The 24,108-nt window shown below is 40.9% G+C and overlaps 2 protein-coding genes across 4 annotated transcripts in view; both read left to right on the forward strand.

Annotated features, from left to right (window-relative positions):
- Positions 1–14,837, forward strand: part of Avl9 (AVL9 cell migration associated) — a 53,036-nt gene extending 38,199 nt beyond the window's left edge. For 2 of the 3 annotated variants that reach the window (XM_075955657.1, XM_075955658.1), the window contains 4 exons: positions 2,307–2,424; positions 4,768–4,821; positions 5,256–5,344; positions 10,174–14,837. In XM_075955657.1, coding sequence (XP_075811772.1) covers positions 2,307–2,424; positions 4,768–4,821; positions 5,256–5,344; positions 10,174–10,289 — 377 coding nt within the window. In that variant the 3' untranslated portion in view covers positions 10,290–14,837. The remainder of the gene's footprint in view (positions 1–2,306; positions 2,425–4,767; positions 4,822–5,255; positions 5,345–10,173) is intronic. The other variant, XR_012908768.1, reaches the window with a different exon arrangement.
- An 8,560-nt stretch (positions 14,838–23,397) lies between these two features.
- LOC142839257 (small ribosomal subunit protein uS12-like) lies at positions 23,398–23,881 on the forward strand. The gene has a single exon (XM_075955248.1). It carries the CDS (start codon positions 23,424–23,426, stop codon positions 23,784–23,786), a length of 363 nt encoding a protein of 120 aa, XP_075811363.1. The 5' UTR covers positions 23,398–23,423; the 3' UTR covers positions 23,787–23,881.
- Positions 23,882–24,108: the final 227 nt, after the last annotated feature.

The raw sequence follows: 24,108 nt of genomic DNA on the forward strand, positions 1-24,108 counted from the left end.
CGAGACAGGATTTCTCTGTGGCTTTGGAGCCTGTCCTGGAACTAGCTCTTGTAGACCAGGCTGGTCTCGAACTCACAGAGATCCGCCTGTCTCTGCCTGCCGAGTGCTGGGATTAAAGGCGTGCACCACCACCGCGGGAGTTTTAAGACAAAGTTTATCTATGTATATCTCTGGCTGTCCTGGAACTCACTCTGTAGACCAGGCTGACCTCAAACTCAGGGAGATCCACCTGCCTCTGACTCCCTGAGTGCTGGGATTAAAGGTGTGCGTGACCACCGCCTGGCAGTTTTACTTTTTTTTATGATAGAAACATGAACATGTGTTAAGTCAATATTAATTGTTTTCTCCAACTTGACTACTGACTATTTTGTATCAAGGGGAATGATGGCATTTGGCAGTTGTTTATAAACTGCTTACACATTTTCAGGTTCTGAAGAAATATTTTTAAAGAAAATATTACAGATCATATTCTGAATGTCTAAACATTCAAAATTTTAACCCATCCTAAAAAAAATTATTTTTTCTGCCTGGGTAAAACTACTTCATTTTACTTAGAAAATAATATGAACCAAAAGTGGAACATAGCAATGAGCGTTTCTACCCTGAAACTCTGGCAAATACTTGTTGCAAAAGTAGACTTCAAAATATCTTTCATTTGTCATTACTGAAAAATGACATTACTTTTTTTAAAAACTAGAAACGCGATATATGCAGCATGCAGTTTACCTTCTGGTAGTATCTTGTGAAAGTGCGTGTCCACAGTGTTGTGTTATTTGTGGTCTTGTCATTCCCACCTGCCAGGGTGGTTTAAATCCAGGTTTCAGTGATGTCCTTCATTATAAAGCAAAACTAGTGATCAATTTCTCATTTATTAGTTGAATTTTTTAAGTGTCTGTCACCTCTACAAATATAGGAGCAGAGACATCAAAATTAAATTTTGTAATTTAAATTTACTTACTAATCAAAAAAAGAAATCCAGATAGCCACCAGGTTTTTTTTACTTCATGAGTAATCAACTTAAAAAAATAAATTTATACTTGTAAGGTCTGTTCTGAACACTTTATAGCTAATTTTATAGCTAATATTCTTTTTCTTCTTCTTTTTTTTTTTTAATGGTTTCTCTATGTATCCCTGATAGTCCTGGAACTCACTCTGTCGACCAGGCTGGCCTCAAACTCAGAGATCCACCTGCCTCTGCTTCCCACATTTCTGGGATTAAAGGCATGCACTACCATTGCCTAGCTCATTTTGTAGCTAGTAATTAGTTTTTACCTTAACAATAATCTTAGATATTCTGATTTAAAGCCCTGCCTTGCTCATCCATCTTGTTGAGAGGCTTCTGTTGCCTGACTCAAGTCCATTCTCAAGCACAATCTGGTGAAGTGTGAACTTCAGAAATATTTTGTGGAAGCATACCTTTATGCTGTAGATGGAACCGTGTGTCTCCTAGTCCTTTCCTAGTAACAAAAGCTACTTGCATTTCACCTTCAAAGCAAAAACACAGCAGACATGGTGGCACGCGCCTCAGATATCACCTGCCTGGACAGAAGAAAGCCGAGACCAGAAGAGTCCCAAGAGTTTGAGGCCAGCCTGAGTACATAGCAAGACTTTGTCTCAAAAATAAAATAGCAAACCTGCATGCCTGTGATAAATGCGAGGCAAGAGCTATTTGGATCAGTTCACCAGACCTTTTCTGTCCCTCCAAGCAGAAATGCTCTGGGTTCACACTTCCCTATGGTATCAAGAAAGGCAAGAGCTGTTTAGCATTAATGTGAAAATCCTGTGGTAAGGACTTTTGATAGTACAGTGCTTACTCAAGCATGAAGCACCAAATAGTGAGACAAAGTCTAAAGAAAACGTGGGTAAAGAAGCCTTTTACGTGCTTGTTCTTAACTCCCTAGACATTTGTGAAGAGACCCTAAGTGCCCTGCGGTAAACTTAAGCCATTATGCCTGCTCAGTGTCAAGTCTGTAGTTTTTCTTTAATAAGTAATATGATCCTTGTAATGGTAAAGGAACTTGAAAACATTTTGGCATTGTAGAGAGCCTTGGGAAATGTTTGGCTCAGTCCTCATATTTTCTAGTTAAGAAAATGAAGTTCTGAGTGATGAAGTGACTTGTTGAAGACTACACAGCTTCTTAAGAGGATTTCTGGAACTAGACCTAAGTTTGCTGACACCTGTAGGTTGTGTCCCCACAATGTGGGTGTGGGATTTCAAACTATGCTTTCACCTTTTGTGGTTACTAATCTTCATGCCCAGATGGCTGTGGTCCAGCTCAACTTCTTTTCAACCATTTACTTGGCAGATAATGAAAAGATGTTATCAGACTATGGGACAACTTTTGTTGCCGCCTGGAAGAATACTCACAACTACAGGGTATGGAACAGCAATAAGCACCCAGCACTTTCAGAGATAAACCCAAAGTAAGCACATCCTCTAGACTAATGGGATGGAAAGCGGTTGCTTTACAGTCTTTCTGTTATTGAGACAGTCTCACCATGTAGCCCTGCCTAAACTAGAACTCACTGTGTAGACCGGGCTTGCTTCAAACTTAGAGCCACTTGCCTCTGCCTTCCCAGTGCTTGGATTTAACGTGTTTACCACCACTACTAACTGAAATACTATTTTTAATGATACAAGCATTCATTGACTCTTTTCATTGTATTTTGAACTTTATTTCTTGGTAAGAAATGGACAAAATCAACTTTATATTAAAAAGAGATACAAAATCAAATTTGTATTTGGTGCTATAGTTTATTGTTTTTAGCTAAAGAGGAAATGTGATTAACTGATGCTAGAAAGGATAAACACACACACACACACACACACACACACACACACACATTTTCCAACGTACAGACTGAACAGTATCAACTTGTAGATGCAACTGCATAGGGAGGTAGTTTCAGAACAATTGAACACATCTATTATCTTCATATTATCTCAAAGAAAATGAATAGGTTCAATCCTAACTGGTGATTTTTGGGGGGCTCTAGCACAACCTATATTGTCATCTGAATATATGAAAAAGTCTAAAAGCAAGTATCAGTTTAGTGCCGTTAAATGAAGGAACTAAGAGGTCAATGTAGTCTGCTTACTAACTACAAGGTCTATCTTCCGAGCTATGTGGAGGGAAACGTGAGCTGGTTTGCAGGGGACACTTGAGGTGACTCTACTTACAAGGTGAGTCAAGCTAATTGTCAGCTCCACAGTATGTGCTCCATCTCCATCATTGCATCTGATGCTGTTAAGCTGAACCAGCTCTACAGATCTTAATGCTGGTACATAGACTTAGCTAGAATGGGCTTTAAAGGATTATAAAATGGTACCCAGACAAAATGTATAATGAAACTAAAATTATGGAAGTTGAAAAGCAGACCGAAGTGTAGCTCTGCATTGTAGCACATACTTGTAATCCCACACTTAAGAGGCTAAAGTAGGAGAGTTGAAGGTTGGCTACTTGACAAGACTTGTCTTCAAAACCAAAAAAACAAGGATGATGCCAATAGACATGCTAACACAAAAGGGGGAAATCTCCTGGGCCTTCAAACCCAGACCAAGACTACAGACAGAATGCTGAGAAGAGAAGTCTCTCCAGGGAAGAGCCCCCAGACCTGAAATCATATACATAAAATTAACATTGTACAGACTAAGGGGTGTGTGTGTGTGCGCGTGTGTACATAATTAGAGGTCATGAATTTGAAAGAGCAAGGCCATTTACATTGGAAATGTTGGATGGAGGAAAGGAAAGAGAGGAAACAATGTAATTATATTTTAGTTTTAAAAAGTAAATATTTTTTTAAAACTACATATAGAAAACAACAAATAAAGATACTTTGTTCTTACATTTTTAAAACAAAAAGGGGAGAAGATTGAGGACAAAGAGGCCTACTTGGGTAGTAATTAGGCAGTCATGATAGTAGATTTTAAACATTTTCACCAGATTGAAAGTAGGAAGTGATAGTCTTCATTGTCAGGAAGTGTAATTTGAAACATTCCAAATACCGTTCTTTGAGATTAGTGACACTTTTCAGCTCCTAAAAAGGAATCCTCTAAATTAACAAGCATCAAACACATGCCACCCCTGAAATGAAGCCTTTCTGAAACAGGAAAAAAGACTGATTGGGGATGCTTTTGTGATTTTGCACTGTTTGGTATTGAATCAGGACTTTGAACATGTTAGACAAGTGATATACCAGCTACAACCACAGCGTGTTTATGTGACTTGTTAGATTAGTCCTGAGATCTGTAAAAGGAAGACCTGTTCTATATGCTCACTTGGACCCACAACTCTTTGCTGTCATTTGAATAAAACTATAGCATTTTGTAAGAAAGTGAATTTCACTTTCTTCATAGCACTGGAAGAGGGACCCGAGTGTAAGACAAGAACTGTCTATTGACCTTGCTCTTCCAGTCTTTACAGGGTGACCAGGATCAAGGTACAGTCATCACTGTGGCCTAAGTCAGTTAGACACCTGATTTCCTGGTGTGTTTTTAATCTGGATTAAGACTTGGACCCCACCCCAGATGAAGGAAGGGTGTTGTTAGTACTGTGTTGAGATAGTGTTAACACCCCAGGCACACATGTCCACCTCTAGCCACGTTTATCCATTACACAAGGAAAGAAGATAGAGCTCAAAACTGTTGGGTCTTCTAACGCTCGTATTAGGAATGATGCATGGGACCCCACTGTTGGTTTCAGTTCTTGTGACTGCTCTTTGCAGTTCTGTGATGCTCGTAATCTAAACTTAAGCTTTGTTTTACAGCCATCCTTTTCAAGGCCAGTACTCGGTGTCAGACATGAAACTCAGATTCTCACAGTGAGTACTCACAGAAAGTAAGGGAAATTATTCTGTCTGAGTATATGCCGTGTGCCTCATTGCCAGTTGGGAAGTTTATCTTCTTGATGGACTTGTGTTTCAAATAATAGCCCAATGAGCATAACATTCTGTAGTTCAACAGGGTGCATTTTAAAATGAAAATACTCTGTCCATACACAATAGTATGAAAAAATGGCAGAATATAGCCATTCTTACTTTGATGACTTGCTCTGAGAAAACCGTGTCTGTCAAGGACATAAATCTTTATGTCCTCACCTCTTAGCTCATTTCTGTATTCTTTTAGTATATTCTATATTTACTTATAATAATATTGCTTTTTATTTTTCCAGTATTGATTTGGGATGATAATAAAGTGGTTTGGTTGTGGGTGTTCACAAATGTTTAAGATTTTTAAAAATTGTTTCTTTTCTTAGTTCTGTTCAGAACAGTGAACGTGGCAAAAAAATTGGTAATGTCATGGTCACAACCAGCCGGAATGTGGTACAAACAGGAAAAGCTGTTGGTAAGGCGCACCCTCAGCAGAAGCTGCTGTCATATGTATCTATTTTCTGTTTTCAGTGTGTAGTTTGTTAAAATAAAGTTATACATATTTGTGGATCATATAATGATAAAAAGGGGCTTTTTAATTTTTAGTCTTACAATTAAAAAAGGCATTTATGTTTTCCAAGTAGATGGGTAAAAGAGATACTGGAGCGGTCACACCACTGGGGACTCACAACAACTGAAAGGACAAAGGAAGCTTGAGAGTAATTTTGTCAGCAGATTTGACAGTATAGGTGGACAGATTCCTTGAAAGGCAGAAACTAATAAGGAATTTAAAAACAAGAATAGTTCTGAATCTGCTGAAGAAATTAAAACTTGGTACAAGGTTTCTAATTTAAACACATCCATGTTAGCTTCACTTTTTCTTTCTTTCTTCCTCCTCCTTCCTTCCTCTTTCCCTCTGCCTTCCTTCCTCTCTCCCTCCTGCCCTCTTCTTCTCTTTCTCTTACTTGACCACTTCTTCTTGTTTGTCAAGGACAGGGTCTCACTTTGTAGCCCAGATTAGCCTCAAACTCTGGATCCTCCTAACTCAGCATCCTAGGTGCTTCTCTTGGAAATTCTGTTAGACATTTAAGAAATAACATAAATTGTATACAGAGCTTTCAGAAAGTCGTAAATGAGCTAATACTTTCCACCTCATTTTATGAGGCCAGTATTAACCAGATACCCAAAGCTAGGTAAATCATTGCATATTACATATATCTGTTGAGGGAGCGGCGGGGCTGCGTCCCCGGCACTTGGCCGCCCGCATGGCTTATGCCCCGAAATAATTACACGGAAACTGTATTCTTTTAAACACTGCCTGGCCCATTAGTTCCAGCCTCTTATTGGCTAGCTCTTACATATTGATCTAACCCATTTTTAATAATCTGTGTAACCCACGAGGTGGCTTACCAGGGAAGATCTTAACCTGCGTCTGTCTGGAGTGGGAGGATCATGGTGACTCACTGACTCAGCTTTCTTTCTCCCAGCATTCTGTTCTGTTTACTCCACCCACCTAAGGGTTGGCCTATCAAATGGGCCTAGGCAGTTTCTTTATTAATTAACCAATGAAAGCAACAGATCAGAAAGAAATCACTCCCACATCATATATCCTTCTGTGCCTAGCTTTTGTTTCCACTTAAAAGGTTTGAAGATTATTCCGTGTTGAATCAGAATAAAAAAATAACTTCTTTATTTTTCTCTTCTCCCTTTTTCCTTTTTTTGTTTTTTGTCTTTTTGTTTTTGTTGTTTTGTTTGGTGTTATTGTTTTGGGATGTGGTCTCACCATGTAGCCCTGGCTAACTTGGAACTTCTTATGTAGACTAGGCTGGCCTTGAACTCAAAGATCTTCTTGCCTCTGCCTTCCAAATACTGGGATTGACAGTGTGTACCACCACACCCAGCCATTCTTTTCTGTATTTTTAACTTGTTGTTTTGTTCCAGTTGCAAATCTAGAAACCATAGTAGTTACTTTTCTCACCACTTTGACCATACCCTACAGAAGCAACTCAAGGGAGACGTTTTCTGTGACTTAAGGTACAGTTCATCAAGTCAACAAAGTCATAATGGAATTCATAACAGTGTGAGCATGTGGTTGTTCCTTACATCCTAGTGAATCAGGAAGCAGAGAGCTACAAACAGATACAATCTCCAAGGCCTACCTAAGAACTCACTTCTGCTAAACTACAGGTCCCAAAGTCCTATATCCTCCCTAAAACAGCTCCATCGTGCAGAGATAAAACATTCAAACCTATGAGCCTGTTGGGATACTTTATGTTTAACACATAACAGAGATAACTTTTACTGAATTATTTATCTATTTAGCTAACTTTGATTGAACACGGCTCAGAAGTCCCATATGAAAATGCCTTTTGGAGCCAGGCGGTGGTGGTGCACGCCTTTAATCCCAGCACTTGGGAGGCAGAGGCAGGCGGATCTCTGTGAGTTCGAGACCAGCCTGGTCTACAAGAGCTAGTTCCAGGACAGGTTCCAAAACCACAGACAAACCCTGTCTCGAAAAAGAAAAAGAAAAAAGAAAATGCCTTTTGGTGGTCTTGGTAGCTAATAGTCCTTATACCTGTAGAAAGATGATGAAAGGACTCTGGACTCATTTTAAAAGGCACAGAACACATAGCTTTTCTACATTCCAGAGGAATGGAATTTTATATATAAGAATTTATTTCTGTATGGTTATACATTTGATTTATTTTGAATTCTTATTGTACCATGATTTTTATTGAAGGCCAACAACCAGCTCCCAAATTATGACATGGAGACTTGTTATTAGTTATGAATGCTCGGCCTTAGCTTAGGCTTGTTTCTTGCTAGCTCTTTCATCTTTACATAATTCAACAAATGTAAAGCAGCTTTACATCAATAGTTAACAAAGGCAATAGAAACAATGTAACTCATCTTTGCCTAGGTAAAATAATATTGGGGGGGCCACACCTTAAATCCCAGCACTTGGGAGGAAGGCGGATCTCTGAGTTCGAGGCCAGCCTGGTCTACAAGAGCTAGTTCCAGGACAGGCTCCAAAGCTACAGAGAAACCCTGTCTTAAACCCCTAAAATAAAATACCCCCCCCCAAATAATAATACTGTACAAACCAAGTTCCAGGACAGCCAGGACTGTTACACAGAGAAATCCTTTCTCAGAGGGAAAAAGAAAAAAAAAGAGGACACTAAAATAATCTTCCACGACACTTATTTTTAATAGAAAAGTTTAGCTGCATTGTAGACATATGAATCATTATAGTAGTGTCCCCCATCCAAAGGAGATCTATTTCAAGAATCCCACAGAATACTCAGAACTGTGGACATGCCATGTTTTTCCTTACACATACAACCTGTGATGAAATGTTAGCTTGTAAATTAGCCAAGTCAGGGATTAACAGCAATAATGGGAAGAGATAGTTATAACAGTTTACTTTAGTAAAAGTTATATGAATATATTTTGTCACTGAATTACTTTCACCTTTTCATATAAAGAAATCGCCTTATAGCTCCTCCTTGGCATGTTCAAATTGCCGGGTCCACTGCCCTTGCTCTTAGGGTTACTGGAGCACAGACACTGAGATAATCGGGTATCTTACTTAGGGTTCTGCTGATGTGATAATCATGACCAAAAGCAATGTGGGGAGGACAGGGTTTGTTTGATTTACATGTCCTGGGACATGGTCCATTGAGAGAAGCCAAGATAGGAGGTGAAGCCAGGACCATTAAAGAACACTAGTTACTGGTTTGCTCGGTGCCTTGCTCAGCCTGCTTTTTTAAACCGCCAGGACCGCTTGCCCAGGAGTGGTACTTCCCATATTGGGCTGGGTCCTCCTACATCATTAATCAAGAAAATGCCCTACAAATTTGCCTACAGAATAATGTTAGGAGCATTTTCTCATTTAAGAGTCCTTCTTTGTGTGGTGGTGGCATGCACCTTTTATCCCAAAATCAGGAAGCAGAGGCAGGCAGATTACTGTAAGTTTGACCAGCCTGGTCTACAGAGCTAGTTCCAAGATAGCTAGGGCTACACAGAGAAACCCTGTCTCTGGGAAAGAAAAAATCCTCTTTCCAGACATGTCTAAGTTTGTGTTGAGTTGATAAAAAGCATCCAGCACACCATGGGAGTCAGGTGACTGGTAGCAGGAGGGTGAGCATGTGTACATTAGAGGAAAGGGGATATGAGCAGGGATAGAGCTAGAGAGTGTGATGGGCCATCACCACTTAGAACAGCCTGAAGTTTCAAATTTACTAATGATTTATTTCTAAAATATTCCATTGAACATTTATGTACCTGCATGTTATTGTCCAAAGATTCAGATGACAGGGAACTCAAATGCATGAACTGAAGCCACAGATGGGGAGGGCAGCTGCATTTGGTTTTGTGTTGCTGCTGCTGCTAATTAAATCGCATTGCAAGTTTCTTCTATGCCTTCTTCTCTAAAGTAATAACTCAAATAATTTCACATTCACAGCAGCTTTGGAGAGAATAGTCATTAGAACAAAAAAGACTTGAGGCCTGTAAGACTGCATCTCTTTGTTTGATGTAACCGTTTTAGATTCTCTTCCAGTATAAGTAAATGATTACTCAGCATTTAAGGTACAGAGAACATACCACGCTCTCTTTTCTCTCTCTCTCTCTCTCTCTCTCTCTCTCTCTCTCTCTCTCTCTCTCTCTCTCTGTCTCCTCTCTCTCTCTGTCTATCTCCTTTCTCTCTCTCTTTCTTTTGTCTGTCTATCTGCATATGTATATGTGCAGGTATTTGTACGTGTGTGTGTCATGGAGGCCAGAAGCATTGGATTCCTGGGAGCTGGAGTTAAAGATTGTTGTGGGTTTCCTGATATGGATGCTTGGAACTGCACCCGGGTCCTCTGGAAGAACAGTAAATGATCTTAACTCCTGAGGCATCTCTCCAGCCCCGTGTTTGACTTTTTAAGTTCTCCAGCTAATTCTGATTCACAGAGTTGCTAGTGCTGTGGCTATAAAATTGTATTATTAACCCCTACAACGTGCCTAATGTGGCTCCTGTAGTAAGAAATTACTCGGTTTTCTTTAAGACATTTCCATGCAAAGATTATTTTGAACTAAAAATTTAAGTGGTATTTTAGTAGCTATATCATTTTACTGTGTTTCAGTGAGTTAACCTTATTCATGTTTGTTGGGTTTTCATTGTCTTAACAAAATAGTAAGTATAGGCTGGAGGTTTGGTTCAGTATTAGATGATTCCCTGAGTTCCATTCCCAGGATGCAAAAAAGTTAAACCTTTTTACTAAGTTCATGTTTTTTTTTCTTTTGTTTTTATTTTTCACACAGGCCAGTCAGTGGGAGGAGCTTTTTCCAGTGCAAAGACAGCTATGTCTTCATGGCTGTCTACTTTCACCACATCTACCCCTCAGAGTCTTCCTGAGCCACCCAACGGGAAGCCCTGAAGCCAACAGCAGAAGTTACTGTGTTCTCTGAAGGGTAATGCTCCCTCCTCATCTGCTGCTCCTAGGGTCTCCTCTGTCTACGAGTCCATATCCAGGGAGCAAGATAACAAACTGTTTACATGGACAGTTGCACTCTGTCTAAATGAATGTTACAGGATGCTGAACAGATGAAATCACAACCATAGCAGGAATGGCTTTCCAGGTTGGGGGTGAAATTGACTACTTTTACTTCATTCTGAGCCTAATTAATGCACACAATGAACCTTCTAGTGAATTTTAAGTTCTGAAATTGTACATTTGTTTAGAATTTTTGCATATGTATATTTTGTTCTATTTTGCTGTTTAAATATTTAGATAGTCATAGTAATTTATATTGCCTAAAGTTAAGTTATATTACTATTTTACTTTCTCTGAAGTTAACCCTAAAATGTACTTGTAAAGTGTAGGGAGTGTGCATTCCAGCCTATATTACTTTGCTGAGTTCTAGGGTGAAGTTTTGTGGGGGTGGGGCGTGGAGGGGGCCTTCTACCTACTCAACACATTTACCAGCTCACTTCTTCCCAGAGCTGTGAAAGTCAAGAGGGAAAAACTCTGAGGATAAGATGTCATTTCAGATGAATTTCTTTCTGACAAAGTTGATATGAGACAGCAGAGATGCCACTCTGTGTCCCTCCTCCTGGCTGTGACTGTGCAGGCAGTGGTGGCTCAGCAGCACTGAAAGGGTTGGCACAGGGCTGTAGGGCAGTAGTTTAAGGACTCACGTGCTAGCATGATGAGCCCCAGGTATGCTGCAGTCTTAATCAGCAGCACTTTGTTATCTAAAATGTGTGCCTTGTTTCTTGTCAATGGTTGTCCATTGGATCTGGGCAGATCTGCAGGCCTTCTCTTAGTCTTACTCTGCACTGAGCCTTTCAAAGGTACTTGACTTTCCTACTTCCCTGACTGAAAAGCCTCTTTTAGTCAGTTCTACCACCTTCAAAAGACAAAGTGACCAATAAAGGTTAAGTGTAAGCCGCAACTTAGCTCACATTTAGAAAACCAAGAAGTGGGCCAAGGAAATGATTTAGTGAGTAAAAGTGCTGAATGTGCAAGCCTGACACATTCCCTGGAGCCCACATTAAAGGCCACATCTATAATCCAGTGTTCCTGCAGTGAGATGGGAGGCTCACAAGCCAGCTGGCCTGGAGTGTGCAATGAATTGGCAGAAGCAAGAGAGACCCTGCCTCAAGACAAGGTGGAAGGCAAGACCCAACTCTTGAAGATTATCCTCTGTCCTCTGTGTGGGCAGTGTGTCATGTACATGCTTACACGCACATGCACACACGCATGCACACACCTCAAATGATAGAAATGTAAGAAGCATGAGAATGAGCCCATACCCATGCCATGAGTCACTTGGCTGGTAAAGTTTATATTACTGCAGACACGAATTGGCCAGCCTCTCACAATTTGTACACAGCTGGAGCTTATGTGTTTATCATTTATAACTGTCATTTGCTTTTCAGGGGATTTTTAATGGGTGTTCTCAGGGACTACTTATGGGGAGCAGTCTGCCTTTAGTAACAGAAGACATGTGGAATAACCATCATATTTACATTTGATTTAACGAGCAGTGGGAAAATAAGGGGCCCAATTAAGGACACTGATTATATTTCATCCATTCCCTATAAGGTGCCCTATAGACTATGTAAAGAATACAGGGCATAATCTAATATCTCTAAAACTTTGCAATTTGAACTTTACACAAAATACAAACTACTTCTAGTTGAACATAATAACTCAAAGAATCCAGTGACAGTTGATTAATGGGAGATAAATAAATTGATTAATGGGAGGACACCATTCATTTGCTTCAGCCAGGGACTATTTGAAAAGAGAAGAGGCAAAGCCACACTAAACTGAAAGGCTTTTCCATCAGTGCTGTGCCGAGACTGTTGGGGTTCTTAGATGTTCTTCATGTGGCTGCAGCATGATGATGCCCTGTGGTAGTTGGTATTGCTAGGAGCCTGCCTGCTTAGCCACCAGTCTACATGACTGGGCAAATGCTTGCTGTCACTTAAAAGCAATGCAACACTCACCTTGGAATATGCTTGAGGAAAAAAATTAAATGAAATTTAATGCTGCTTTTGTATCACATTTCCATTTGAGTGTATGTCTGGATCCCCAGCATAGGATCGCACAGTCTTACTACACAGGTCTCTAAATTGCCATCCTCCTGCCTCTGTCTCCCAAATAACTGGAATTAGAGAATCTTACCATTCTGTCAGGCTTGAGTGTATATTTTAATTTAATCTTAATGTAAATTAAAACTTAACTCTTAAAATGATCACTTAACTGGCTTTCAGCATAAAATAACTGGGAATATAAAACATCTTAGAATAGTCAAAAGACCATATGTCTACTTCCTTCAGGTTTAGGGAAACATTGACTTTTCAAGGGCCATGGACCATTTTGTTGTTGGCAGAGGCACTGCTGTAGCCAGTGTTGTGTAGAACAGGAGATACGGCCCTAGCCCAGGAGTCCCGCACACCAGTGAGAGAGACTAACTGATGAGTAATCTCCAAACCCTGGCACGGGAGCCCTGGAACCAGTAGCAGGCCTTTTGACTCTTGCCCCCAGAGATGTGTTTGTTGGAGCCCACGCTTTCTCTGGTGATCAACAATGCTTTTGTGTTTAAGAACTGAGTGTAACTAGGGCCTGAGGGAGCAAAAGTCAACCAACATTTTTCAGGTTTACAGGATGCAGTCATTAGCGGTAGCTGCACTGCTGTCCAGGTGGTTTTAAGGAAGCCATTACATTCCTAGCATAATGACAGTGACATTGATAAGGGAGAGAACTAAAGCCGTGAGTCTGTGGACTAGATGAGTAGAAATTCTGAAGCTGTATATAGCAGATGGAGAGCAATTTTATGTGTACATTTGATTCATAACCAATATAAACTGTCCAACCCCAAATCCATTCGTGATTCACTAGCTCCCAAGCTTAAGAGCAATTCTCCTCGTCTTTTGAATAAGAGGAGCTTTCTTGAACGCAAGAAGGGCTTCCTCAATCCTGTTGTTTTTCAGGTTTTGTGCTAAGCAGTTACTGTTTTTTAGAATAGCTTTCCTTAGAAATTTAAGAAGAAAGCAAATTAGGAAAAAATGGGGTATTACATGGCTGGGGAACAGGGCACTTAAAGTTTGAATGAGAGTATTTTGACATCAGTATTTAACCTACTTAAGGTATGAGTTCTTTAGAGAGAAGTTAAAGTTGTAATCAGCTGTTTACATTTCTAAGTGAAGTTGTAACATTCTTTTTCTGGTAGTCAGGTTTTATTGAAGCTATATATTCTATGGAGGCCCCTTTCCCTCCCATGTTGGTAAGTTTGGAAGTCCTGCAGGTCAGCATCCTGATCTATACCACAGGCAGATGTCTGCTGCAGCTTCCACAGAGGGCAGCCTGCTAGGGCAGAAGCTGTTAGCTCTGGTCTGTGGTGCTAACTGCACCAGCCTGTTAGTGTATTGGGACATTGCTTGAGATTCCTGAGTGGCAACATTTACACACTCTGGTTCTTTGAAGAAAAATAGCCCAGGATTCATGGATTTCCATGCCATCTCTTGGTAGCCTTTAGCTATGACAAAATACTCCTCAAAACACTTAACAATGATCATCATTCCTCATAACATAATGTGCCGCTAAGACTTTGTCATTCCAAGTCTTATGACTTTATTGCTTTGAAATTGCTTTTTCATAATTTCCAACATTCCACAAACTTTTTTCAGAGAGAGAAAAGAAATGTGCATCTTTATTTTTTCATATAAAATAACTTCATAAAAATGCTTTCTACATTATGAAGAAGAAACTGGTTCCCGTGTATGGTATAACACTCCAAAATTAAAAGGTTGTGCATATCTAAGGGGTTGGATATATTTTGTAAAGCTCTAAATACGTTTGTATTTCTGTGCTGTTCAGAAATTTACCTTTTTACTTATACTGATTAAAGATATAGAAAACTATATATTTAAATCATGTAAATGGAACACAATTAAAGGGGTTTCCAATCTTGTTTCTCATCAGCTTCTCATGCACATAGTTTGCTGCTCAAGTTTCTGTTGTGTGCAATAAAAACATTTGAACATTTCAAGTCAGGTACTGAGCCAGAAAAGGTCATTGAAGTTTTCAGAAAACTGTGCTTAGAAAATATTTTATTTTCTTGAAATACTGTTCTTTTATAGATGGAAAAAACAAGATTAAGCATTACATGTTTTAGTCCACTTGATCATCAGTGTCTAAATATAGGAAGCATTCGATTAATGACTTGGTGAAGGTACTTAGTGGTTGGGAAGTAGTTTCTAAGGAAGTTTAACTATATAGCACACCTTTTATCAGACAAATGGCTTCCCTTTCCTCTAGTAATTTTGTAGTTTGTGCTGGTTCATTTCTGTTGTCGTTTGTTTCTTAAAGAATATTCAAGTTATAATCATGTCTAATCATGCTGAACTATAGAGATTTTATTGTACCGTTATTTTAAGCAAAACCTGATAATAAAATTATCCTGTTTCTCTTGCACACTTGCTATTGATCTCCTAGACTTATCTGCGTGTTGTCTGTGTGATTTGTGGCCTTCGCACCTGGGCAACAGTGCAGTCTTCATTTGTCAAGAAAGCAGCACATAGGTGAACTCAAGGACTCACCACCCTTTTAGCCTTCTCCTGACATTGCTTATGGTGGAACCTCAGCTTTCTAACTGTGCCCTCTGCAGGAAGAGCTCCGCAGCATCTGTGGAACTCTACAGGCATGACGCAGCACAAGTACTAAGGAGATTGGTCATGAAGTCACCTCATGGACAGGGCCAGGGAAGTAGCACACTGCACTAAGGCAGCCCGTTTCTCCACTTGGACTCTTTAAGGTTCAGAATATTACACTGAGGGTTCCATACACATTTTCTGTGCACCCTGGTTTTGTTGCAACTGTTGTACATAGCAAGGCCTTTGTGATACATTTCATGGAATAAGCAGATGATATGTTTTCCCTGGGGACATGTGAGGGTTTTTGAGATGTTGAGATGACCACTACCATCTCCTTTCTCATCCTGGGGACCTACTCAGTCTGAGTCCCTGTCCCACCCAGGTAAGAGCCACCTAGTCTTCACTCTGACAGGACAGTAGGAGTTACAGTTACTGAATTTGTTAGCATCTGGAACAGACATGACCTAGGAGTCAGGTCTTTATGAAGGATAACGTAAAACAGTCTACACAAGGTTGTGGAAACACACTGACCTAGTTTCTCCATCACCAAACCTTCATCCAGCACACATTTGTGCTTTCATGGTCATGGAGTCAGGAGACAGAAGTCAGAAGGCTGTACTCTTGGCTCTTGATCCTGTGAACAGCTGCCAGGAGCCACTGGCATTCCAACATACAAAGTAGGATTCAAATGATTGATGTTAGAACAAGGTCTTACTAAGTAGCCCTTGCTGGCATGTTGTTCTCAATGCCACAAATTCAGCAACTCTGCCTCGGCCTTGTGGATACTGGAATTAACAGGCATGCATCACCACACTGGACAGAGCCTACCCCACACCCAAATTGGCTGTTAATGGAGAGCTATCTGTTAGCAAAACCCACCCCACATTCCAAACTATCTAGAGAACTAGGTGTGTCATCTCCTAGTTGTGACTTCCTGGCCTATGTGACCGAACGTAACCTCCTGAACCACATGACCAACGTGAACCACGCAGCAAGAGCCCAGGCCCCTTTGCCCATCCCCCAACTCCTTACCCTATATAAGCAAGGGCAGTTAACAGCCTAGAATTCTGGGAAGAGGAAAGGCAGAGATGCAGTAGTCATCTATCCAGAAACAGAAGAACCAAGGTAAGAATCCCTTACTGAGAAAAGGTACCAAGCCACATGGCTAAATATAGACAAGAATTATGGGCTAATTTAAATTGTAAGAGGTAGTTAGTAATAAGCCTGAACAATAACCCAAATAGTTTATAAATAATATAAGCCTCTGTGTGTTCCCTTGGGACTGAACAACTGCATGACCAAGTGGACTCCCGGGTTTTTTGTTTAGTTGTAGGTGTTATGAATTACGTATGTGTGCCACATGCGTACTGGGTGCCTGCACAGACCAGAAGAAGGTATGGATCCTCTGAAACTGGAGTTATAGATGGCTGCAAGTCACCATGTAGGTGCTGGGAACCAGACTCAGGTCTTCTGGAAGAGCAGCTAGTGCTGTTAGCCACTAGCCATCTCTAACTCCTTTTATCTTGGTTTTCAAAGGTCAGAGTCTCATCTCTCTCTCTGCCACTGTTCAGCCAGCCAGTGTAAACTTGGAGTTGTTTCCAGGTGGGACCTACAGTGCACAGCACTGCCTGCCTGTATACTTCTCTAGGGCATGAATGTGCAAGGATTCCAGGGTCCTGAAAAGACTCATGTCTTCATCTTCAACTGGTGCCATCTTGTTCTCCCACCTCCAGAGGGTTTGGATTCCCATTATTTTGTATTGTTACCAATATTGGTACTACCAGACTTAAACTTTGGCCAGTCTGGTGGGTATTTCTAGTCTTAAATATGTGTTTCACTGAATGTGGTTAAAGTTGGGAGCCATTTCATTCATTTCTACTTCTGAAAAATGCCTGTTGACACATACTTTTAATCCCAGCATTAGGGAGACAGAGGCAGACGGATCTCTGTTGTGAAAAATGCTTTGTATACTGTAAAAATTTGTCACGCTTATTATTTCAATAAAATGCCGATTGGTCAGTAGCCAAGCAAGAAACATAGGTAGGGCAACCAGCCTAGTGTCAGGAGCCTTGTCCTCCTAAAATCATCACAGGAACCGTCACCCTGGGGAGTCTACAGATCTGTCAGGAGCCGTTTCCTCCTAGGATTATTGCAGGAACCATCGCCCTACAGAGTCTGCAGAGAACCCCACACCCCCAATTGTGTTAAGAAACCGTTCTATTGACAGAGCCTACCCCACACCCAAACTGGCTGTTAATGGAGAGCTATCTGTTAGCAAAACCCACCCCACATTCCAAACTATCTAGAGAACTAGGTGTGTCATCTCCTAGTTGTGACTTCCTGGCCTACATGACCAACGTGAACCACGCAGCAAGAGCCCAGGCCCCTTTGCCCATCCCCCAACTCCTTACCCTATATAAGCAAGGGCAGTTAACAGCCTAGAATTCTGGGAAGAGGAAAGGCAGAGATGCAGTAGTCATCTATCCAGAAACAGAAGAACCAAGGTAAGAATCCCTTACTGAGAAAAGGTACCAAGCCACATGGCTAAATATAGACAAGAATTATGGGCTAATTTAAATTGTAAGAGGTAGTTAGTAATAAGCCTGAACAATAACCCAAATAGTTTATAAATAATATAAGCCTCTGTGTGTTCCTTTGGGACTGAACAACTGCATGACCAGTTTAGAAACTTTGTAAAGATCTCTGTGAGTTCAAGGCCAGCCTGGTCTACAGAGTGAGGTCCAGTACAGCAGGGCTACACAGAGAAGTTCTGTCTCAAAAAACCAAAAGAGAAAAATGTCCATTGTCTTACGTTCTCTCATACACACATATGAAGAGCACATGGTATAACAAAATACCCAAAATAGTAAATCTGAAGAAAAGGAAGTTATTTCTCATCACCCTAGATGACAAGAATCCAAGATTAAGTTGTCACTAGGCTCATTGTCTTGAGAGCCACTTCCAAGATAATTTCTTTCTTAGTTAGGGTTTCTATTGCTGTCCTTGAACTCTGACAGCCTCTACCTTCTGCATGCTGGGATTAAATGTGTGAACCACCACACCCAGCCCTATGTTTTTAGATTCCTTTATACTTTCCTTTAATTCCTTTTCACATGTTGGAAGCTTAGCCTGGTGGGGCCTTGCTCTGAGGTCACCACTCCATTTATTCCACTAAGCATCAGACTTTGATCTGTTTACACTCCCTGTCCTGTGCTGTATGTTCACTTTGTATTTTGCCTTGCTCAGCTTGCTCTTTTTCATTATAGATCTGCATAAGACTGGTCACTAATAGGCACACAGCACTCAATGCTAGGTTGTTTGGAGCTATCCTCTGCCAAAGCTGTTAATCCATGACTCCAGTTTATCCTCAGGCAGATTTTTTTTTTTAAAGAAAGGGGCAGAAAGCAGCCACATTCTTCTCCAAAATATCAGAACTTTAGGCCACATATTAATATTCTTCTCAAACCACTTGAGGTTGGCTCCCACAGTTCAAATCACCCTCAATCTTCCATCTTCCTATAGTATGGCCCATTAAGCCCAAGACTTTAAACATTCAACTGCTTTTCTAATCCCAAATCCTAATGTTATCCATATTCCTCCAAACAAAAACATAGTTATATCAGAACAATACCCCAGTCCCTGGTACCAAATTCTGTTTTAGTTAGGGTTCCTATTGCTGTGAAGAAACTTTGACCATGGCAACTCTTATAATGGAAAACTTTTAACTGAGGCTGGCATACAGTTTAGAGATCTAGTCCTTTGTCATCATGATAGGAAGCTTGGCAGTATACAGGCAGACATGGTGCCGAAGAGGTTAACTGAGAGTTCTTTATCTGGATTGGCAGGCCACAGAAAGAGTGGTCTCCTGTGCCCATGTGCTGTAGAGTACTTCCCAATTTCTCTATCAGGTTCAGTGTGTTTGGACTGATATTGAGGTCTTTAATCTATTTGGACTTGAGTTTTGTGCATGGTGATAGATATGGATCTATTTTCATTCTTCTACAGATTGACATCCAGTTTTGCCAGCACAATTTGTTGAAGATGCTCTCTTTTTTCCATTGTATACATTTAGCTCCTTTATCGAAAATCAGGTGTTCATAGGTTTGTGGGTTAAAGTCCGGGTTTTCTATTTGATTCCATTGGTCGATGTCTCTGTTTTTATGGCAATACCAAACTGTTTTCAATACTGTAGCTCTGTAATAGAGTTTGAAGTCAGGGATGGTAATGCCACCAGACGATCCTTTATTGTATAAGATTGTTTTGGCTATCCTGGGTTTTTTGTTTTTCCATATAAAGTTGATTATTGTCTTCTCCAGATCTGTGAAGAATTTTGATGAGATTTTGATGGGGATTGCATTAAATCTATAGATTGCTTTTGGTAGAATTGCAATTTTTACTATGTTGATCTCTTCAATCCAAGAGCAAGGGAGATCCTTCCATTTTCTGGTGTCCTCTTCAATTTCTTTCTTCAAAGACTTAAAGTTCTTGTTAAATAGATCTTTCACTTCCTTGGTCAGAGTTACCCCAAGATATTTTATGCTATTTGTGGCTATCGTGAAAGGTGATGCTTCTCTGATTTCCCTCTCTGCTTCCTTATCCTTAGTGTATAGAAAGGCAACTGATTTTTTGGAGTTGATCTTGTATCCTGCCACATTACCAAAGGTGTTTATCAGCTGTAGGAGTTCTTTGGTAGAGTTTTTGGGGTCGCTTATGTATACTATCATATCATCTGCAAATAACAAAAGCTTAACTTCTTCCTTTCCAATACGAATCCCCCTGATCCCCTTATGTTGTCTTATTGCTATTGCTAGAACTTCAAGCACTATATTGAAGAGGTATGGAGAGAGTAGACATCCTTGTCGTGTTCCTGATTTTAGTGGGATGGCTTTGAGTTTTTCTCCGTTTAATTTAATGTTAGCTGTCGGCTTGCTGTAAATAGCTTTTATTATATTTAGATATTAGGTATCCCTAATCTCTCCAAGACCTTTATCATAAAGGGGTGTTGAATTTTGTCAAATGCTTTTTCAGCATCTAATGAAATGGTCATATGGTTTTTTTCTTTCAGTTTATTTATATGGTGGATTACATTGATAGATTTGCGTATGTTGAACCAGCCCTGTATCTCTGGGATGAAGCCTACTTGATCATAATGGATAATTTTTCTAATGTGTTCCTGGATCTGGTTTGCCAGTATTTTATTGAGAATTTTTGTGTCGATGTTCATGAGTGAGATAGGCCTGTAATTCTCTTTCTTGGTTGGGTCTTTGTGAGGTTTTGGTATCAGGATAACTGTAGCTTCATAAAAGGAATTTGGCAATGACTCTTCTATTTCTATATTGTAAATACATTAAGGAGTATAGATATTAGCTCTTCTTGGAAGTTCTGACAGAATTATGCATTGAAACCATCTGGTCCTGGGCTTTTTTTGGAAGGGAGATTTTTGATAGCAGTTTCTAATTCTTCGCGACTAACAGGTCTATTTAGATCATTCACCTGGTCCTGGTTTAACTTTGGTATATGGTACTCATCTAAAAATATGTCCATTTCTTTTGCATTTTCCAGTTTTGTGGCGTACAGGCTTTTGTAGTAAGATCTAATGATTCTCTGAATTTCCTCTGTGTCTGTGGTTATGTCCCCCTTTTCATTTCTGATCTTATTTATTTGCGTGTTCTCTCTCTGTCATTTAATTAGTTTGGATAGGGTTTGTCGATCTTGTTGATTTTTCTCCAAGAACCAACTTTTTGTTTCATTGATTCTTTGGACTGTTTTCTGTGTTTCTATTTTGTTGATATCCGCCCTCAGTTTGATTATTTCCAGTCTTCTACTCCTCCTGGATGCATCTTATTCTTTTTTTCTAGAGTTTGTCGGCTTTCTGGGGGTAGCATTGTTGTTGCCTTCTAACTTTAATCTGTGGTGATCTGATAAGACACAGGTGGACACTGATATTTTTTTGTATGTGTGGAGGTTTCCTTTGTTTCCGATTATGTGGTCAATTTTTGAGAAGGTTCCACGAGCTCCAGAGAAGAAAGTCAGTGGCTGGCGCCGTCGCTGCTTGGCAGGTTGTTCAGGTAACCACGGGAGTTGTCTCGGTCAGCGAGCATCCGAGACCTGTGTGTGTCATGCAGTTGAAGCACCCGAGGAGCCTGCTTAGCCCTCAGGTGAGGCATCGCGTGATTCCCATTCCCCGGCCACTGGGCGTTCCAAAAGAAAAAAAGTGGGATAACAGAAGTTTATAATGGTGAGCGCCTGCTGTGTGCAGAAGATTGTGAAAGATCTTTCAGTAGGCGACGTGAATTGCTAAAGACCGCAAACTTTGATGGCACCGCATACAGCATTTGAGTGCCAGGCCCCAAGCTTAGGCTCTAGGGGTCGAGTTATGTCACAGGCTATGAGGGAGAGGCACATATCTAGACAACAAGCATAAATCTACACCGGATGAAATAAGCGCAAGGCTGACCCTTCATTTGAATTGTGAAAGTGTGTCTCAGATTCAGAAGCGGCTGGGCTCTAGGAGAGGAGCCCAAAAACATGAAGGATAGATTTGGGAGTGAAGGGATCGGAGTTCAGGTTTAGCACTGATTTGACCAAATGGAATCTCTGGCTTTAACCCTCATCATACGTGGCCTTTCTGTCATTAACTTCGTCATTTGGGAAAGAAAAGCCATAGTGAGAGCAACTCCAAGAACCTTAGGAGAGAGTTAAGTGAAGTTCAACACACACACACACACACACACACACACACACACTATAAACAGGGTTTGGTGGCGCCAAAGGCCGGAATCCCAGCAATTGGGAAGTGAAGACAAGAGGGTCAGGAGTGCATTCTTGGCTATATAGACAATTCAAGGCCAGCCTGGGCTGCTTGAGACTATCTTGAAAAAAGAAAAGAAAAATTGGGCCAGTGAGATGGTTCAGTGGATAAAGGCACTTACCACTAAGCCTGACTCCCTGAGTGAGCCCTGAGACCCACACACGGGAAGGAATGAGTCAATTCATGCAAGTTGTTCTCTGACCGCCACACAGGCACCGTCCCACCACTCACAATAAATAAATGTAAGGAGAAATTCTTTTAACTTTCTCTTTTTTATTATTCTTTGTGTCTTTCACATCACGCATCCCGATCTCACCCATTTCCCGTCCCCTTGCATCCAGCCTCTGCCCCTGCAATCTCCCCCCCACCCCCCCAACACAAATAAAATTTAAGATAAAAAAGGAAAAAAAGAAAAAAGGACACAAGGGGAAATCTCGTCGTAGAAGCTGCAGTGTGGCACAGAGAGTCACACGGTATACTCCTTTGTCCATACATCTTTACATGTGTGGGTTCATCGCAGAGAATCATTGGTCTCGGCTACACTACCAACACTGGGGCCTCACCAGGACTCTTCCTGGACCTCCTGTTGCTGCCTGTGTCGTGGAGGTGTAAGGGACTAATGGAAAGGGCATTATGAACTGGACAGCTGTATGAAGAATGATAGACCACAGGTAAGGACATGGAAATGGAGAGGACAGGCTAACAACACAAATAAGGCTGGCTGTGGGGGAGACGGCTCTTCATAAGCACGAGCTCTCCGGCATCCACTTGAAAGCTAGGCACACCTGTAATCACAGTGCTGGGGAGGCAGAGGCAAGGGGGTCCCTAGAGCTTGCTGGCCAGATTCATGAGCCCCAGGTTCAGTGAGAGGAGAGACCCTGTCTCAAAAGAACAAGGTGAAGAGCAATTGAGGAAGACCCTTGATGTTGACCTCTGGCCTCTGCGTGCACACCCAAACAGGCACATTGACCCCCAAAATATAAAAAGAACATGCTACTTGCAGAGGATGTTGCTGAGTACTAGAGCACGTGCTTGGCATGCGTGAGCCTCTGCATGCGTCCCGAGTACTACAAAAAGAAATCTGTTACCTGATCATGGTGCCTGTAATTGCAGAATTTGGGAGGTTTGCTGTGTGCTCAAAGCCAGCCTGACTACAGAGCCAAGACCTCCTTTTAAAACATAAGAATAATGTGTGACTTTTAGAGTTTCCTGGAGAAGTAGGGTGTAGTCCTACCTCAACTAGCTATGCCCTGCTTTGTTGCCGCCCATGGGAGGACCGCCCGTCTCTGAATAGAAATAGAAGAGGAGTGGATTGTGTGTGTGTGTGGGGGGGGATGAATGGAAGAATAGTGAGGAGGGGAAAGTGCAATCAGGATGCAAAATAAATAAATTGAATTAATTAAAAAAAAGAATAGCCAAGCATGCTGTCTACAAAACGAGATAGAGGACTACATAGAGAGACTCTGTCTTAATAGTAATAATAATAATAATAATAATAATAATAATAATAATAATAATAATAATATAATAATAATGGCAACAGTAAATAAAAGTATATGGCAGAGCTCTTTCTCTCGGGCCTGTGGCATCGGCAAGATGGGCAAGTGTCGTGGTCTCCGTACTGCCAGGAAGCTCCGCAGCCACCGCCGGGACCAGAAGTGGCATAAAAAACAATACATGAAAGCCCACTTGGGCACAGCCCTGAAGGCCAATCCTTTTGGAGGTGCCTCTCATGCCAAGAGAATCGTGCTGGAAAAAGTAGGAGTTGAAGCCAAGCAGCCAAATTCTGCTATCAGGAAGTGTGTCAGGGTGCAGCTCATCAAGAACAGCAAGACGATCACAGCTTTCGTCCCCAATGATGGTTGCTTGAACTTTATAAAGGAAAACGATGAAGTTCTGGTTGCTGGATTTGGTCGAAAGGGCCATGCTGTAGGTGATATTCCTTGGAGTCCACTTTAAGGTTGTTAAAGTAGCCAACGTGTCCCTTTTGGCCCTGTACAAAGGCAAGAAGGAAAGACCAAGATCCTAAATTTTAACAGTGGAAGCACAGTAATAAATTTTCCTATTCTGAAAAAAAAAGTATATGGCACGATTAAGTCATTAATACATATGCCACAACAGTATAAAGACAGAGTTATAGCTTGTGGAATCAAACATACATGGATTCAAATATTGCATCTGTCATCTAAAAACTGTATGTGTGACTGAGCAGCTTTCTTAATTTTCAGTGCCTCAATTTCCCCATATGTAAAATGGGAATCATAATAGCTTCTGCATCAGA

Source organism: Microtus pennsylvanicus, chromosome 21, assembly GCF_037038515.1.
Source record: "Microtus pennsylvanicus isolate mMicPen1 chromosome 21, mMicPen1.hap1, whole genome shotgun sequence".
Lineage (NCBI taxonomy): Eukaryota > Metazoa > Chordata > Mammalia > Rodentia > Cricetidae > Microtus > Microtus pennsylvanicus.

Coding starts and splice junctions, on each gene's coding strand:
- LOC142839257 (XM_075955248.1), top strand. CDS start 23,424: ATGGGCAAGTGTCGTGGTCTCCGTACTGCCAGGAAGCTCCGCAGCCAC.